Source organism: Thunnus maccoyii, chromosome 12 (genome assembly GCF_910596095.1).
Source record: "Thunnus maccoyii chromosome 12, fThuMac1.1, whole genome shotgun sequence".
Taxonomy (NCBI): Eukaryota; Metazoa; Chordata; class Actinopteri; order Scombriformes; family Scombridae; genus Thunnus; species Thunnus maccoyii.
In genome coordinates this window covers 10,187,970-10,204,239 of record NC_056544.1, presented here as the reverse complement: position 1 = coordinate 10,204,239, position 16,270 = coordinate 10,187,970, and the positions used below count along the sequence as shown (strand labels likewise).

The 16,270-nt window shown below is 39.6% G+C and overlaps 2 protein-coding genes across 6 annotated transcripts; one reads left to right on the top strand and one right to left on the bottom strand.

Moving 5' to 3' along the window:
- Positions 1 to 288: 288 nt before the first annotated feature.
- On the bottom strand, positions 289 to 5,505 carry LOC121908419 (sorting nexin-16-like). Of its 5 annotated transcripts, none has more exons than XM_042428414.1 (9): positions 5,423 to 5,505; positions 3,978 to 4,183; positions 3,511 to 3,865; positions 3,007 to 3,093; positions 2,453 to 2,601; positions 2,278 to 2,347; positions 1,593 to 1,732; positions 1,335 to 1,465; positions 289 to 1,079 (listed from the first exon to the last, which is right to left on the bottom strand). In XM_042428414.1, exons 3-9 carry the CDS (start codon positions 3,832 to 3,834, stop codon positions 1,060 to 1,062), a joined length of 921 nt encoding a protein of 306 aa, XP_042284348.1. In that variant the 5' UTR covers positions 3,835 to 3,865; positions 3,978 to 4,183; positions 5,423 to 5,505; the 3' UTR covers positions 289 to 1,059. The 5 variants fall into 5 exon arrangements, with proteins under 5 accessions (XP_042284348.1, XP_042284350.1, XP_042284349.1 ...); XM_042428416.1 differs by having other exon boundaries at positions 3,511 to 3,862; XM_042428415.1 differs by lacking the exon at positions 5,423 to 5,505 and adding an exon at positions 4,383 to 4,647.
- On the top strand, positions 5,439 to 15,624 carry LOC121908417 (receptor-interacting serine/threonine-protein kinase 2-like). The gene is made up of 11 exons (XM_042428412.1): positions 5,439 to 5,989; positions 7,869 to 8,022; positions 8,541 to 8,696; positions 9,715 to 9,872; positions 10,497 to 10,546; positions 10,695 to 10,856; positions 12,337 to 12,422; positions 13,984 to 14,085; positions 14,300 to 14,396; positions 14,486 to 14,692; positions 14,821 to 15,624. The coding sequence occupies exons 1-11, from the start codon at positions 5,790 to 5,792 to the stop codon at positions 15,207 to 15,209; spliced, it is 1,761 nt and encodes a 586-aa protein (XP_042284346.1). The 5' UTR covers positions 5,439 to 5,789; the 3' UTR covers positions 15,210 to 15,624.
- The last annotated feature ends 646 nt before the right edge of the window (positions 15,625 to 16,270 follow it).

The following is a 16,270-nucleotide window of genomic DNA, read 5'->3' as shown; positions in this document are numbered from 1 at the left end:
AGAAGAACAACATGTAAAATGGACGTTCTGTTTTTGTTCCTGTTGTATATTTTTATTGTACAATAGCCTACAAACAAAATTATGTATGAATGTGTTCAATATAACAGTATGAATGCAGCCTGGTTCCAGACCTCTGAATCACTGCCCACATCTGCTATTTGTTCAGTGATTCAAATAGAATGAATGAAGTGAAAAAAAAAAAGAATATTCAGTCTGATTTTCTGGCTAGTATGAATGTGGTTCTTCATGGATGGGTTTGAAGCTCTGACACAAACACACACACACACACATGCTTCATTCATTGATTGTTAACCTGATATTCATTGTTAGAGAGGGAAACATCTCTCCTCTGCATTCCATTCAAGAAAACCATGACAGCCCATTATCCAGGAGCACAGTGCACCGCGTTCAAGGTTCAGTGAAAAGCCCTTGAGAGTGCGCTGAGAACAGAACATCAAGTTCTGAATGTTCACTTCTCATTCATGTGCAGTGGCTTTCGTTTTGGATACTGTTATTACAGTGCCCTCTGCTGGTCGTATTTGTCTTTGGCCTCAAAATGCTTCAAAAACATAACACTACTGTTGATTAAAAAAAGGATGAATTAAATTATTAAATTAAACCTCAATAAATTAATAACAAAGTTCATAATTCACATTTGTGATGAGGATCAGATTATTTTCTCTTGAAAGCAAGATAATACTGGATAGTTTGAGGTATTTATACAACATGGCCATGCCAAAGAGAATTTACCTCTAGTATCCTCAAACAAATAGCCTCATATTGATACAAAAGGAAGGTACAGACATTCAATGCTGAATCATAATCAGACTCAACATGAAGCAGAAATCTGCAAGGTGTTGCATTAGACCAAACATGTCTGTCCATCCATTATTCTCCATAAATGGTTTTGTCACTGAGCTTGTGCATCTGAGTTGATGCAACAGAGTGTAATTTGCAATAGCTCATCATAGATTTCCTGTTTTGGTTTTCATGTGTCACTGGACTTTAAGATGCACCTGGGGAATTATTGTTGACCGCTGGGAGCTTCATGACCTTTTATCAGTGCATCAGACCATCACCTAGAGATAACAAAAAGAGAACAGCAAAGGTAAGAACATGATTAACACCAGCACAGAAGATAAATATTAAACTTTCAAGTAATTGTGCAAGAATAAAACTCTTTCCCATGTTATGTACGTCATTATCTTTATTATTTGTATTATATTTTCCTAGTTTTTATTGCTAATAAGGGTTAATATTACACTATAAAAATAAATTGTTGTTTTTATAACACTAATATAAAGTACATCTAGAGGGACAAGAGGGCTGTTTACCTATTGAGAATCCTCTGCCATCATCCACCTCTTCAGTCACATCTGTGTCTCCTTCTCTGTGCGTGTCTGTGGCTACAGTAGCTGGTGGCTCGCAAAGATGCTCAAAGCTCTCCGACGAGAGTGACAGCGATCTGTGTGAGAGGAAATGTAAATTGCTTATATACAACTTATAGTATATATAACACCTCTGCTGACAGTGTCTGTGAGTACAGATCACACATGATGATTTTTGTAACTGTGCAAAAGAAACATCCTTACATCCTGACTTTCTTTGCCAGGAGGCTGATGTGGTTCTCCCTCTCCTCCAGGGTTTTCTTCAAAGTGTCAACTTCTCTCTGTTTTTCCAAGAGTTCCCTCTGGAGACGATGGTTAGTTTCCTCCAGAGTCTCACAAAAAGCCTGCACAAACAATAGGGAGTCAACTGAAGTCAATAGAAATAGGGCTGAGATTGATCGTATTTTAATAAAATGAGAAATTGATCTGTTGATGTTTTGATTGGTGTTTTCCCAGATAGCATATGGAAGTGGGCCACTTCAGGCAATGATGCAGCACTGCAGGTCTTCTTCTGGCCGGGACAAAATGGATGTGAGCCTGAAATGGCCCACATTTAAAATGGCAAATATGGCCCAAATATCTCAAATCAAATGTGGGCCTTTTTTGGTAAAGATGTGGTGTATTCTGGATATGGGCCAGTTCTGGTTTATGTGGTTTGTTCTTGGTTGACATACGGCTTGCTTGTGGCTCAGATCTGGGAAACAGGAGCGGACTGCCCAAGTGCCATCATTCCATGCGGTATGCGGGCCAGATGAAAGTGCTGAAAGTGTCAGGTGTGGGCCAGATCTGGGCCACAGCAATTTTGCTATCTGAGTTCAGGCCTCTCTTTAGACATTAGCTTGTGTTGTAGACACTGTTTTCCATTTTGCAATATGTAGAAAGGACTCACTCTGCTTTCCTCCAGACTGTCAAATGGACTTGGAGGGTCAACCAAACACAGAAAGTGTCTGACAGCTCCGCTGGAAAACACAAAGATTAAAAGTCCAAATCAAACAAGGCTCAATGTGATCTCTGAAAAAGTGTTGAAATAAGTCTGACTTCTTTTCACCACAACACACACACACCTGCTGATGATGTCTTTGTGTACTGTCAAGTTCTGCAGAAATGTCTGCAGCCCGATCTGCCTCTCCTCCAGAAACTCCTCGTCGTAGTTGTCTTTGAACCAGCGCTTAGGGGGAAGGGCTAAGTGGAAGCCGGGGAACAGCTCTTTAAGCTGAACGAAAGGGTGAGAAAACAGACAAATAAAATAATTATGGCAACAATATAACATCAGTGAGATAGCTGAAAGTGGCGGTGGTTGGAGAACACACTGTGGTGTATAAAAATAGGAGATAGAAGATAGAATATGGGCTAATGTGCACTGGACTAAATATATATTTTTCAAGGCAGCAGACGGGTGTAACCCTGCTGATCTGTCCTTGAACAGATGAAGACAGTTCCTACCAGGTAACACTGTGCTTTGAACTTCATGTAGAAAAGCATAAATAGTGATAATTTTGCCAGTCAACATTTTATTGGGGTTAACTGTTTTCATCCTCATCCTTCAGCTACTCTGTAAATTTAATGATTTGTCATTTCACACACTAATGGGATCAATATTACTAAAAAGCATCGTCACCTTATCGTTGAGCCTGCAGAAGTCTGTGTATCTTCTGAAGATCACCCAGCTGTCAGCTTCACTCCCGGTCACCAGGATCTTATAAACCTACAACACAGATTCAAATGTGATGTGATGTCACACAGACAGTGTGTATTTAACAATGGGGAATTCTTAGGGAAAATACTGCTACAAAACATACTGACATGCTCACATATGTGACTGTGAATGTGTGATTCAACAGTATTGTGCAATCTTGCAGTCAACACACACACATTCCCGTACACACACACACACACACACGATGAGGAAGTCATCTGCTGCCAGTGTGACATCACATACATTGTCAGTCAAAGTCCATGTGTCTTTGCAAATTACATACATCCACTCATTCCGGAGTCCATCTGAAAATCTGTTTTTTTTTTAAGTTTTTACCAAAAATACTACTATGTAACTTTATACAAAGTTGTGGATGTTTGGCTAAATGTTCTTTTTTTCATTGATACTTTCTGCAGAAATCCTTACCGTGAACTTTGCCCTCTCCTCCAGGATTTCGTAGCCCAGCAGCGTCGGGGTGATGGGTCTCTCCACCCAGTTTTTCCAGAATCCCCCTTCACCCTCCAGCAGTGAGGGTGACCCATCCAACACGCCTCCTTGAGGTCTACTCTGGGACTCACCTGTGGTACCCCAGCGTCCAACTCCTCTAACCCAGGGAATACTCTCTAGAGGTGAGGGCTCACAGTCAGTGGATGAGGTGCTAGTATGTATGGGAGATCCCCTCTTGATCCAGGACCTGTATGCTGCAGTCCTGTCCACTGGGAAGGGGACTGGAACAAACGGGGCAGCCATCTGTGGTGGTCTTGGTGAGCTTTTGATGCTGCTGAAAGCACAGAAAGTTTTTAAAGATGAACACAGGAACACACACAGACATACAGTCACATGAGTTAACAGTGTCTGTCAGAGCTGAAGTTTCTCTGATTCATGTTTCTTGCCTGAGCTGTGCAGGGATTGTCTTGCTACGTGTTGCTGGATCATCAGAAACAGTGGGCACATTGTCCACGTAAGAAGCCGCTATAATGTGGTTACTGATTTGTTGACACCCTTTGCTTCACAGAGGTTTCAGATTACAACAGGAACAAGCAAACACAGTCATGTGCTTCAGTGTGTGTCCTATCTGCCACCACAGGAAGACCTCTTCCTGTTTCAATAAAGAAAAAATGACACATCAACAAATCATCGCACTCAATCTATTTGCTTATTTTATTTCAATCTTCTTCTTCTTCTTCTTCTTCTGGAATCTCCTTTTTGTGTTACAAGCTGAATTTGTAAAACGTAAGATTGTCTGTAAATTCTTTGGTAGGGTGTTTAAAACAAATGAAACACAGAATTAAACATACATTTTATTGCCATAAATAAACGTTGCGGGTGGAGATACTTGCTCTCGTTTCTCCTTTTTTAACTTTAATTTATTCACACGTCACATCAATATTTCACATCATGTTTGGTGGTGGGGAAAGCCCCATGTTTGGGAAAGTCCAGCATGTTTAAACCCTCATGAAGATTTCAGCCTATGCACAGAGAAGCTGTTTCCTCCCATATAGGGGGTGTGTCTCTGCCCCACCGAAACCGAAACAAAATTGAGAACTTGATGCATTAGATGTTTTAAAAAATATTTAGACATTTATAAACTTCCTATTCTCATATTTTTTCTTTTTTTTCTAACTTTATTAACAACACAGTAATGTTGCAATACAAACAATGGTATAGGAAGTAATCGAGAACAAATAAAATAGCAGAAACACACTTGTATGATGTCAAAAGATACATAATACAGGAATTAAGAGAGAAATAAATAAAATAAATAAATATAACTTTAAAAAGTGGATAAGCAATACTGCAACGTAAATCATCTGTCAGTGTTGTCCACAATGTTTCTCAAGTGATGAGATGTCTTTAAAGCTTTTGTTTGTTTGTTTGTTTGTTTTTAGATACTCTGCCGACAGAATCAGAGACTATCTGAACTTCAACAGAAACTGAAGAAATCTGGCCCAGTGAATATGAAGTTTGCCCAAAAGACACAGTAATTTTTATCAAGTGATCAATTTCTCTGTTGTTAGACTCTACATTCAAAAAATAACACCATATTTTCTGTAACAGGGACCCGATTAATACGGTAATTTGAGTCCAAAAGTTACTTGAATGAGTGCAGGCATAAAATAAAGAAAAAGACTCAACCTCCTCTTTGTAAAAGGAACAGAGAGAGGAAACACTGGGTGTAAAATTGTGAATGAATTCCCCTATCCTCACATTTTAAACTGCCTCTCTATTAAAGACATATATGAAAGCTGTGATGTGTTCAGCTCATACTGTGTGAAGCTCTGGAAACCTGTGTGCCATGAATGCACCTCTGTGTCGTCATTAGCAACAACAAACCCACCTGCCTTAAATACCAGCGGAGCTCAGAAGCTCCTGTTGTTGTTGTCCTTGCCGCTACCTCCCGCTACCCGGCCAAGCTGGCTGGCATGTCACATGAACAGACGGGCAAGTGTAAGCGTATACGTTTAATTGAGGCCGTTGGGTTCACGGTATTTCAGCAAACGGACGAGCCGTTTGTCGGTCGCTCTCTTTCAACTGTCCGCTAGCTTAGCTTGCTAACCACTCAGCGACACAGTTAATGGCATGCGTGTGAATTGGAGCGCTCTACCTCGTTGCGTTGACCAAAAAAGGGGGCAGTTCTGCTTTCTGTTTCTGACCTAGTGGATGATAAATCCTTCCGACTTCCCGTAAAAGGCACATAAACTGCTATGGAGCCGCAGGCGGCTGTGGGCTGTGTGAACATCGGCAGTCTGACCAGTACCTTGCCGGTGATCCCCTACCAGAAGCTGACAGACCTGTACTACCTGAGTAGAGGGGGCTTCGGCACCGTGTTCAAGGCGCAGCACTCCGACTGGAGGACCACTGTGGCCATCAAGTGCCTTAAGCTCGACTCTCCTGTGGGTGAAAGGTAGGGTGTGTTCATGTGGCCACCTGTTTTTTTGTCACTATTTAAACCATTGTGTGGCAGAGAGCTGAAATGCTGCTTGAAGATAAAATACCCTAAAATATCTAAAATCCACAGGCACTTAAAGCTGGAAACCAGAACATCAGCCTAAATTAATGTCAGTTCATTGACATTTTAATGAAATGTGAGACTTGCAGGTACATTTGAATCCGATGTAACCATATCTGAGTATCACGAGTGCTGTCATAATGTCACAGGACATGTTTCCTGTCAGTCGACTGTCTGCAGGGTTTTCTTGACACCTTGATGCCACTTAAAAATGTGTTTTTCTTCTTCTTACTTCAGTTGGATGTTTGAGCTTCACTGTGCAGAATGATGTATGAGCAGAGTTTGACAGTTGAAGGCTGTTTTCACATTCATCTGGTGAAAGTGGAAAGTTTCTCTGTGCTCATTGAAAATCTGAGTTTAAGCGGCGGGCCTACAAGCAGGATTTGTGACATTACAAATAGTTTGGAAGCTGATCCTGGCCCAATATGCAACTTACACAAGTGTGATGTGGAAACTTGAAGCCTCCAGTGCACAAACACAGAGAATTAAACTTTACGGCGAAGTAGGAAACATCTTGTGTCCAACAGTTAAACTTTGTAAATTAAAAATATTTACATATTCATTGATTGTGGATTTGTAATGAGTGACAAGGAGTAGATGTAATTTTAATAATTTCTAACCGGTTAATTGAACTTTTTTGTGTAAAAACCATATTAGACACACATTATTATTCAAAGAGTATTTTTATGTCTTAAAACATGTTTGGAGGGGATCTTTAAATTAATGTCATGTTTAATCAAATTCAATCTTTGCAGGCACATTTGAATCAAATGTAACCACGGCCCAGTATCACGAGCACTGCCATAATGTCACAAGAGTTGTTTCCTCTGTCTGTTGGCTATCGGCAGGGTTTTCTTGATGCCCTCTAACTGCAGTTACATTTAAGGAAAAAGATACTCAGATCCACACGTTTAAAACTGAGCGGCACATAAATGATTAAAAACAATACATTGTTTGTTCTTTCAGGGCACATTTATACTGTGACTACTACTACTACTCTTTGGTCTCTGATACAGATATATCTGTGAAAATCTGATATTTTGGCTCGGTCAACTTATCGGTCAAAGAGTGTGTCCCAGTATTGTAGTGTCCTGGGAGTTATTTCGGTCACAGGGTTTGTCTAGATGACACAATCACTCTTCCTGCAGTTGAGTTTCAAGAGAAACGTATCTACACATGTAAAACTAATCTGCACAAATTAATCATTCTTAGATATTTTACCCCTCACTCCTCTGTGATGTGATGACAGTCGGCGGTGGGGAATTTAATCATTTATTGAATTTCATTGAGATTTTATTGTGATGATAGGATTCATCATCATCATTATTATTATTATTATTATTATTATTATTATTATTATTGTTGTCTTTCTACATATTTCTGTGGACCAAATTATGATTCTCGGCAAGCTATAATTAAAAACTAACAAAATTAGTTAAGTGTTTTGTATGACATGTATAAAGAATATGGCCTCATGTTATGCAAAACGATGGGTTCTAAGTCTTTGTTTTGAACCACAATTTGATTATTTTATGTGATTTTTTTTTCCCATACATTTGTCACATTGTGATTATTCTATCAGTATCAATATAGATATTCTGATCAGTATTATGATTTCAGTCATGTTGCCCATCCCTGTTTACAGTTCACTTCCATGCCTCATTTCTTTGGCATTTTCCCCTTAACTCTGCATACACCAACAACGCTACCTCCAGTATTTCATCAGTGTTTTGGGGGGGGTAAAGACTGATCCGTGTCACTGGCTGTGTTTCAGAGAGAGGAACTGCCTGCTGAAGGAGGCCGAGGTTCTCCACAAAGCGAGATTCAACTACATCATCCAGATCTTTGGGATCTGCAACGAGCCGGAGTTCTTCTGCATAGTCACAGAGTTTATGAGCAATGGTTCCCTGGACCTGTTGCTCCATGAGGTAGCTATAAATCATCATTAGTCAGCTGTTTATTTGGTACAAGGTCTGCTACTTCAGCTCTTTTTAATGTCCTAATAAGATTTTTTAACATGTATATTTGTTTTATTCAATCGAGTGACAGTGTCACGACCACAAACGAAATATTGAGAACGTTTTTAACATTCCATAGTTCTTGTTTGTTCACTTGCGTTGTCAGAATACTTTAAGTGAATTAGCGTCTTTGTTTTTCTTGGCGAGTGGCTTGTCTTTTTCATAGTCCTATTATATGATATCGTCACTGTGACACAGTGAGCAAAAGTGAAACTTAGAGATTTTTACTGTGTCTGATGAAACTTTTAGGCAAGCAGGGGAAGAGAAGCTGAACAGTGAGGAAAGCTATTAAATGTAGTTTTGGGGAATTCCCTCCTGTCCTAGTGTATGACAGTGCTTTTGTAGTGTCCACACATCCTCTCTCTCTCTCTCTGCACTCACCTGATCACATGCATATCCTGACTCTGTTTTTATACCTGTGCCTACAGAAGGACATGTACCCTGTGCTTGCCTGGCCTTTGCGACTGAGGATCCTGTATGAGATCGCTCTGGGTGTCAACTTCCTTCATAACATGAACCCACCACTCTTACACCACGACCTAAAGACACAGAATATACTGTTGGATGGTGAATTTCACGTTAAGGTGTGTGAGTGATAGAGAGAGAGAGAGAGAGTTTTGTGTGGTATGAACGTTTGGGCGTATCACTGAGTGTTCTTACTCATAATTACCTGAAAGTGTGTGTGTGTGTGTGTGTGTGTGTGCTCGTGCATGCGTGAGAAACATAATGGTAAGGGACATGAACACAACTACTGTAGTTTTTTATACAAAGCCATCTTCAAAAATCTGTCTGTTATTTACTGAATCTATTACAGACATTCTTTAAGCTGGTCTGGGACTTTTTTTTTAGATAGAACAAAGTTATTATATAAGACAAGATGAAACTTTATTGATCCCACAAAAGGAAAGTTAGGCATTAAAGGAGCAAGCCACAAGTAAGAATCAGACAACATACACAACATAAGAGCACAACATAAGAACAATAACAATAAACAATGCGCACAAACAACAAACAAATAGCAGCTAAAAGTGTAAGACCTGAGATGTAACTACTTCAAAGAGACAAGTGCAAGAACTTGCAGTTCCTTTGAATAATGTAAGATCACACTGTTACTTTTATAGAAAAAGTGCTCCACAACATATAAGGGGGAAAAAATTCCTGAAATTCTTTTAAAAAAAAAAACCTCATCATAAATCTTTCAGTAATATCTTTCTAATCCCCGTCAAAGTACTCTCCTTGAGATGTGATACACTTGTCCCAGCACCTCTTCCATTCCTGGAAATATTTCCTGTAGTCATCTTTTGTCATTGTGTCCAGGAGCCTCCTGGGATTCATCCTGGATTTCCTCCAAGGTGGCGAATCTTTTCCCTTTCAGTCCCAGTTTTAGTTCCACCAAGCTGTAGACGTACGCTACCTAGCGGCACATCTGATAACTACACCCTACTCCTGTGCTCTCGGTGGGAATTTTTGGATAGCTTGTAGCTAATATTCTTGGAGCAACAGAGGTCTTTAATTGATGAAAGAGAAACAGAATAGTAAAAATGTGTGTAGAAATAATGACAATACATTTTCTAACGCTAATCTTGCTAATCTTCTGTCTAGATTGCAGACTTTGGTCTTTCAAAGTGGCGGCAGCTGTCTGTCAGTAAAGGCTCAGGGTCGATGCCCACAGAGATGGGGGGCACGGTGATCTACATGCCCCCCGAGGAGTACGAACCATCCAAGAGCCGCCGGGCCGACGTGAAACACGACATGTACAGGTGAGACACTAAAGTATATGAAACGTCATTTTTCACATTTCTGATAAAACTGTTTTTTAAATTTTTTTTCCTTTTATGTTCTCCTTCCATCTGGTTATAAGTTTTGTATCTGTGACATGTGCTGCATTTAAATATGTTTTATATACATGATGGTCCAAGTATTAGGCAGAATTTGTGAATGAGTGAACAGACTGTTTCTAGTCTCTCATTGAGTAAATGTTTAACCAACACAATCAGCAGTATAGGGAAGTGAGCTTTTCTTGGCGGACCAGGTGAGGTAATGTGCCAGCGTGCGGTTGGATTGTCAGCATACCAAAACAGACCACTGTGGAGAGATTTGTGCCAAAGACTAAATAAAAGGCAACTTGTCTGATTTCAGGAAACTGTCAGGAACAGGAAGTTGTCACTATAACTGAAGCTCGAGAAACTCTCTTTTCTCTGTGGCTCAACATGTTTGAAATGCTGCAAAAGGGTCAATCTGTCATGGCCCTTCCTCAAAGTGGCCCGTCTGGCTTAACTGTGTTTACTGTAAAGTCCCTCAGCTCTGAAGGGAAATGCCAGTTGAAAAGGATGATGTAATGCTAATTTACATAAGTGTTTCTCTTTTTGCTTTTTACATTATAGTTATGCCATCATTATGTGGGAGGTGCTGTCCAGGCAGATTCCATATGAAGGTAACAGATTTTTTTATTTTTACTATTTTGCACTTCAGCTTTTTTTTTTTAAATTAATTTTATACCCAAGATTGATCTGTCATTCTCTTATTTTGTTCACTTGCTCTCTGAGAAAGTTTTCATCAATGTGTGTGTTTGTGTGTGTCAGAGGTGACCAACCCCATGCAGATTATGTTCAGTGTGCTGCGTGGGATGCGTCCTGACACGAGCCTGGACAGCCTGCCCGCTGAGATTCCCAGCAGAGGGACCCTCATCAGCTTAATGACCTGTGGCTGGACCAGTAACCCCGATGAGCGACCTTCCTTCCTCAGTAAGTACACACCCCTAACCGTGCTGCAGAAGGTCATCTCTGGCAGAGGGTTCACACTGACTCTGCACGCTGCTGTAACTGTAACTCCTTTCCCTTCAGTTAGTTTGGGACAACATCTTCGCTCATGTTGAGCAACAGGCAAATCTACCTTGTCACAGCTGAATTTTACCCTGACTTAGCAGTGACTAAATATCAGCTTCCTGTCATGTCATTGAAATTTTCCTCTTCTCTCTTCATGGAAACACAGTGTGTTTTTATATATTTCATAAACAAGCATGTGCTCGCATTACATCCCAGGTTGATTGTCAGCTCTATACATTAAAATGGTAAAGTGGGGCGTTATGGCTGAAAAAATTTATCTTGATATTTTTAAGTATAGGTTCACAATTTTTCAAGTCTGCCCTAAAACAATAGTCAGGTACCCAAGTGAACATTGAAACAGATTTTGCTCACTGTAATCATTCCTCCTGTTCATAATGCGCTTTCAACAGAAGTGATGGGAGGCAAAATCCACATTCCTCATTCTGACCAAAATGTATTTAAAAGTTTATCAGATGCTAATATGATGAAGTAAAGTGGATATATTCCACTGTTGCAGTCTTTTTGGTCAAAAATTCCCTCATTATGTCTCACCAGAAAGTGTTTTCCTGTTCAGCTGCAGTGGAGGGATCATAATAAAAAGAGGGAATTTGGCACTAAAAAGACTTGATGAAACAAGTTTTTCTAATCAGAACAATGAATGAGACTCGCAGCCTTTGATAAATGCTGATAGATTTGCACAGACCAGTGAAAACATTATTTACATCATTTTTAAGCATTTAAAACATACATTTTAGACAAAATTAAAATCATTTTACAAATTTGAGGGGAAAAAAACACATTCTGGCCAAATAGCTTCATGTCACTTTAACTTTAGAATAACCATTTTTTGATAATCAGATCGAGCAGTTCTATGAAATCGTCATCTCATTCCCTAAACAAACTACCACTGATGACATGATTGCACAACAATTTTCATACCAAGCATTTTTGCTTTAGTAATGTTTAGTATTTTTAAAGCATAAATGCCAAACATTGGTCAGGTTTTCAAATGTGAGAACTGACTGCTTTTCTTGGTATTACATTATAGTAAATTAAATATCTTTGTGTTTTAGACGTTTGGTTACACAAAACAAGACATTTCAAGACCTTCACCTTGGAGTTGGCAATTTCTTTTTTTACAGTTTACTTATATTTTATAGACCAAACAATTTAATTGAGAGAAATCATAATGAAAATAATCATTAGTTGGAGTCCTACAGTAATGTGGCCTGAATAAATGTCCAGTTATGTATAAAAGGAAAATCACCAGCAAATGTTTGGAAGTTTGTGACCTCGATAAACCAGCCACAGGCACTGTGGTAAAACTCACTACAGTATGTGGACTAGATTTACTGGTGTCATAAACAGTAACAGTGTGGTATGTTTATTGCCATTTCAGAGTGTTTGATTGAGCTGGAGCCAATGGTGAGGCGGTTTGATGAAATTGACTTCCTGGAGGCCGTGTTGGAGATCAAGAGGTCAAAGGTCAGTTTGACTTGCTCACTTTTTGCCATTTTGAATTGGGCAAGAAAACCTTAGCTGGGAAAATCAATTAGAATGTTTGTTTTTTTTCACTAGTATTTTTAGATATTTTTTTTATTAATAAAACATAATAGCAAATACCCATCACAAGTTATCAGAGCGGAAAGTGATAAGATTACTTAGTTTAACAGCCACATTTTTCAGTCGTTTCAATTTGTTAATTAATAAACTCATTGTTTTAGTGTTATCTATTTTACTGTAAGTGTTCTCTTATCTATCACAGCCAGCTACACAGCATTTTTGTGTGCAGCCAATGTAGTATTGTAATTGTATGGAAAGTGTAAATGTGTGTACGTCTAAGAGAGAAGCAGAACTGTGTTCTCAGTTGGTTCTTCCTGGATACATGATTAAATGATTTTAAAACTAATAATTATCACATAACCTAAACACCTGTTTGCTTTTCTATCATGTCTCAGTGATGTGAAGTTGTACTATTCTAAATAAAGGCAGTGTTTCCAGGAATATAACCAGCTTAGCACATAAGATGAGTCTTATATGTGATCTGTGTGTAATTTGGGACAGAGTTGAACTGTGACCAAACTTTTACTTCATAATGTTCCATTAACATATCCTTCCTCTTTTCAATAGTGCTTGCATGTGCACACATGAGTTGGACAATTGTTTCAATTCAAAACTACAAGTTCCTATGAAACGTTTGTGTGAAAGTCAAGTTGGATCAGGGCCAAGTAGGTTATCCAGGTGATTCAATAATCAGGAAAAAACAACTGTTGTGTTAGAATTTTGTCAAGAAACATCAGTGAAGTTTTGTTCATATTACACAGCAGGTCAGCTCAGTCTTTTTTTTTTTTTTTTTTTTTGTTACCTTACTATTTATGACACAAGTACACTATAATCACATATAATAACGACTTTTAATACTAGTCGTAAAGACAAACTCCCAAGTAGTCATGAAATTATCCTAGCTTGCTTAAACTGAACATAAAGTCACTGTAGCTAGCAGTATTTTTGGAAAAGTTTTGTTTAAATTGTCAGATATATACAGCAATTTTTTGATGAAATGATTTAAATATACTAAACTCAATCAAGTATACACATTATTTGAATATTCTTCTCTGTGGTTTATAATTTGTAACTGATAAGAACTGGGAAGTGGTATTCAGTGTGTGGCCTTTAAACTCAGATATTCAGAAGGATGGTTCAGTGTGAGCAACACTTAAAGGCAGCAGGGAAAATGTCAGAATTAGTGAGGTGAATATTTTCTTAGTTGGTCAGATACATCAAAACATTTCATACTAGACAAGCAAGTTTATGGACATTTTCTCTTTTTTTTAATTGTGTGTTGTGCTCTTTGTTTTCACTTATAGGAGGGTTAGTAAATAACAAGTCTTGTTTTTGGGCTAACAACATATTTATTAGCTTAGATTTTGGCACATTCGGTTTAAAATATTCTTAACATTTGGTTGTTCTTTACTAATCTTTCCTGCCAGTATGACTCATTCCCCTCTTCTTCTTTGTCATCCACAACTTCTTGTTCCCTCCACAGTTGATGCAGAGATCAGGCTGCTGTTCAGCCCCGCCAGTGAATGAGAAGAGTAGTGAGGAGGGATCCCTGAATATGCTGAAGGACAGGCCCAACATCTGGCTGGTCAGTATCCACAGATTCTCATCTGCATTTAATATTAAGTGGAAGCAAACAGCTGTTAAACAGTGTACTTAGCTGAAATGTCTGTGGAAATAACCTCAGTACCCTGCTGTGTAATAAACAGTGAGGCTTCTACATTTGAGCTTTTTGTGCTTTTAATGTTATGGTCACAGTGTGCGCAGGGAAATGTAAATCAATCATTTCTGTTCTGCAACAGGAGACTTCCACGTCGGGCTCAGGGTCTTGTTCCTCCCAGGAAACAGAAATATCTCTACCAGGCGCCCTCACTAGCAGCAATGCAGCGCCCTCTAAAGGTAATAAAAACAGTACTGTCTGTTTACATAGTAAGTTTCTTTTGCCAGCTTGGTACATCATGCCTCTTCTTCTACTCTTTCTGTTGTAGAGGGGCTTCCGTCGTCATTAATAGCTCATGGAGCTCTGGAGTCTCCTGGGTCTCTGAAGGACCACTGTGTAGCCAACAATCTGCACAGCTACCAGAGTGCCAGGCCCATGAATGATTTGAACATACCCATCAAACCTGGCCCGCCCATGACTGAGTATGAGACACGACTGGATAACCTCACTCTCAATGCAAAGCCTCAGAAACAAGGTACAAGCAGATGAAACATAATAGATGAAATGAATAATACTGAGGCAAGTTCAGTCGAACTAAATGTTTTATACCAAATGTTACCCCAGAAATCTGAACTCTTCCTCTCTCTCTCTCCTCCCTCACAGCTGATTACACCCCTCCGTTGCGCAATGCGTCTCCCACAGAAGGCCCCATCACCCAGTGGATTGCGATGCGGCGTGAAGAGATTGTCTCCCAGATGACCGAGGCCTGCCTTAACCAGAGCCTGGACGCCCTGCTGGCACGCTCCATGCTGATGCGGGAGGATTACGAACTGGTGGTGAACCAGCCCACCCGCACAGCCAAGGTGCGCCAGCTCTTGGACAACTGTCACAGGCACAACGAAGACTTCTGCCGCATTGTAGTCCGCAAGCTGCATGACAACAAGCAGATGGGCCTGCAGCCGTACCCGGCTGAAATCAGCTCCCCCACCACAAACCTGGTCCCCAGCGCACCACAGCTGTCCATGTCCTACAATACCATCAGGAACATGTAGCAGCAGTCGCAAGCAATGGAAACTCTCCAGATTATAGATGGTGCCAACTTTACACTACACTTAACTTTTGGTGGTTCCGTTGTCATCAAGATTGTCATCGTGGTTCCTGTAAGTCTTTCCCTTAAAAAGACAGAGGAAGGGCTGATTGAGTAAAAAGAGTTGCAGGTGTAAAAGCTAAGCTATTGGCTTCAAAGTTACCCACTTGTCAGCTAGTGAAAAAGCTTAAGTTTTATTCTGTATAATCAGAATCAAAAAATTTCGACTGAATCAGTGATTTTATGTACTAAGTTCTGGATTGGATCATTTATAGTGCTTTCATTCTGAGTGGATGCATTGCAGGGTTTCACTCCTTTTGGTATGATACGCTTTTTGTCTCCAGAATCCAGTTAGTATTAAGTAAAAGCATATTTATGTAGCCCTTTTTTTGTGTGCGTGTGTGTAGCCTCACTCAGTTGATCTGAGTAAGTTATAGGAGGACTGTTAGATGCTGGAAAACCTACAGCAAAAAAAAAAAAAGGTTTAAAGTATCATGAATTCAATATCTGGATAATGTTTACCACCAAATGAAGTGAGTATGTGGCCCTCTCTGCTACAAAGAGTGTCTTTGTGTTGAAGCACATCCAGTAACCTACATTAAATCAGTGAGAAAATGCACGGTAAAGGGAGAAGGGGGGAATTTAGAGCTAATAATATCAATCTAACCTTGTTGTCTTGAACGTTAACAGGTTCAAGTAACTCAGTTGAAGTGCTGGAATGAGTTGTGATTTTGGAAAGCTGTGTTTATGTGACTGTATGGAAAATTTGGGCTCTTTTCCTTCCCCAGTTTCACTGCTGTTAAATCGAGTCACTGGGACATGGAGTAAAGGGGAAGTAGAGATGGTAACATAACACCCAGAATGAGAGGGATGTGCGCGCGTCTGCATGTCTGTGTTTAGATTAAAAGTGGACAAAAGTGATCTGCCCTCAGATTTCTTTTGGGCTCATGTATTATTAGTATGTTCACTTCAAAAAATACCTGGAAACTTCCAGAGCTACAGTTCTTCCATGGACTCTGAGCAGAG

What these genes read in the sequence shown, in the direction of transcription:
- LOC121908419 (XM_042428414.1), bottom strand. Translation starts at nt 3,834, where the DNA reads ATGGCTGCCCCGTTTGTTCCAGTCCCCTTCCCAGTGGACAGGACTGCA. An exon ending in AGGAGAGGGCAAAGTTCACG is followed by an intron (nt 3,094 to 3,510) that starts GTAAGGATTTCT and finishes TCTGTGTTGTAG; the next exon opens with GTTTATAAGATCCTGGTGAC. An exon ending in TGGCAGAGGATTCTCAATAG is followed by an intron (nt 1,080 to 1,334) that starts GTAAACAGCCCT and finishes TGTTATCTCTAG; the next exon opens with GTGATGGTCTGATGCACTGA.
- LOC121908417 (XM_042428412.1), top strand. Translation starts at nt 5,790, where the DNA reads ATGGAGCCGCAGGCGGCTGTGGGCTGTGTGAACATCGGCAGTCTGACC. An exon ending in ATGGTGAATTTCACGTTAAG is followed by an intron (nt 8,697 to 9,714) that starts GTGTGTGAGTGA and finishes TCTTCTGTCTAG; the next exon opens with ATTGCAGACTTTGGTCTTTC. An exon ending in ACAGGCCCAACATCTGGCTG is followed by an intron (nt 14,086 to 14,299) that starts GTCAGTATCCAC and finishes GTTCTGCAACAG; the next exon opens with GAGACTTCCACGTCGGGCTC.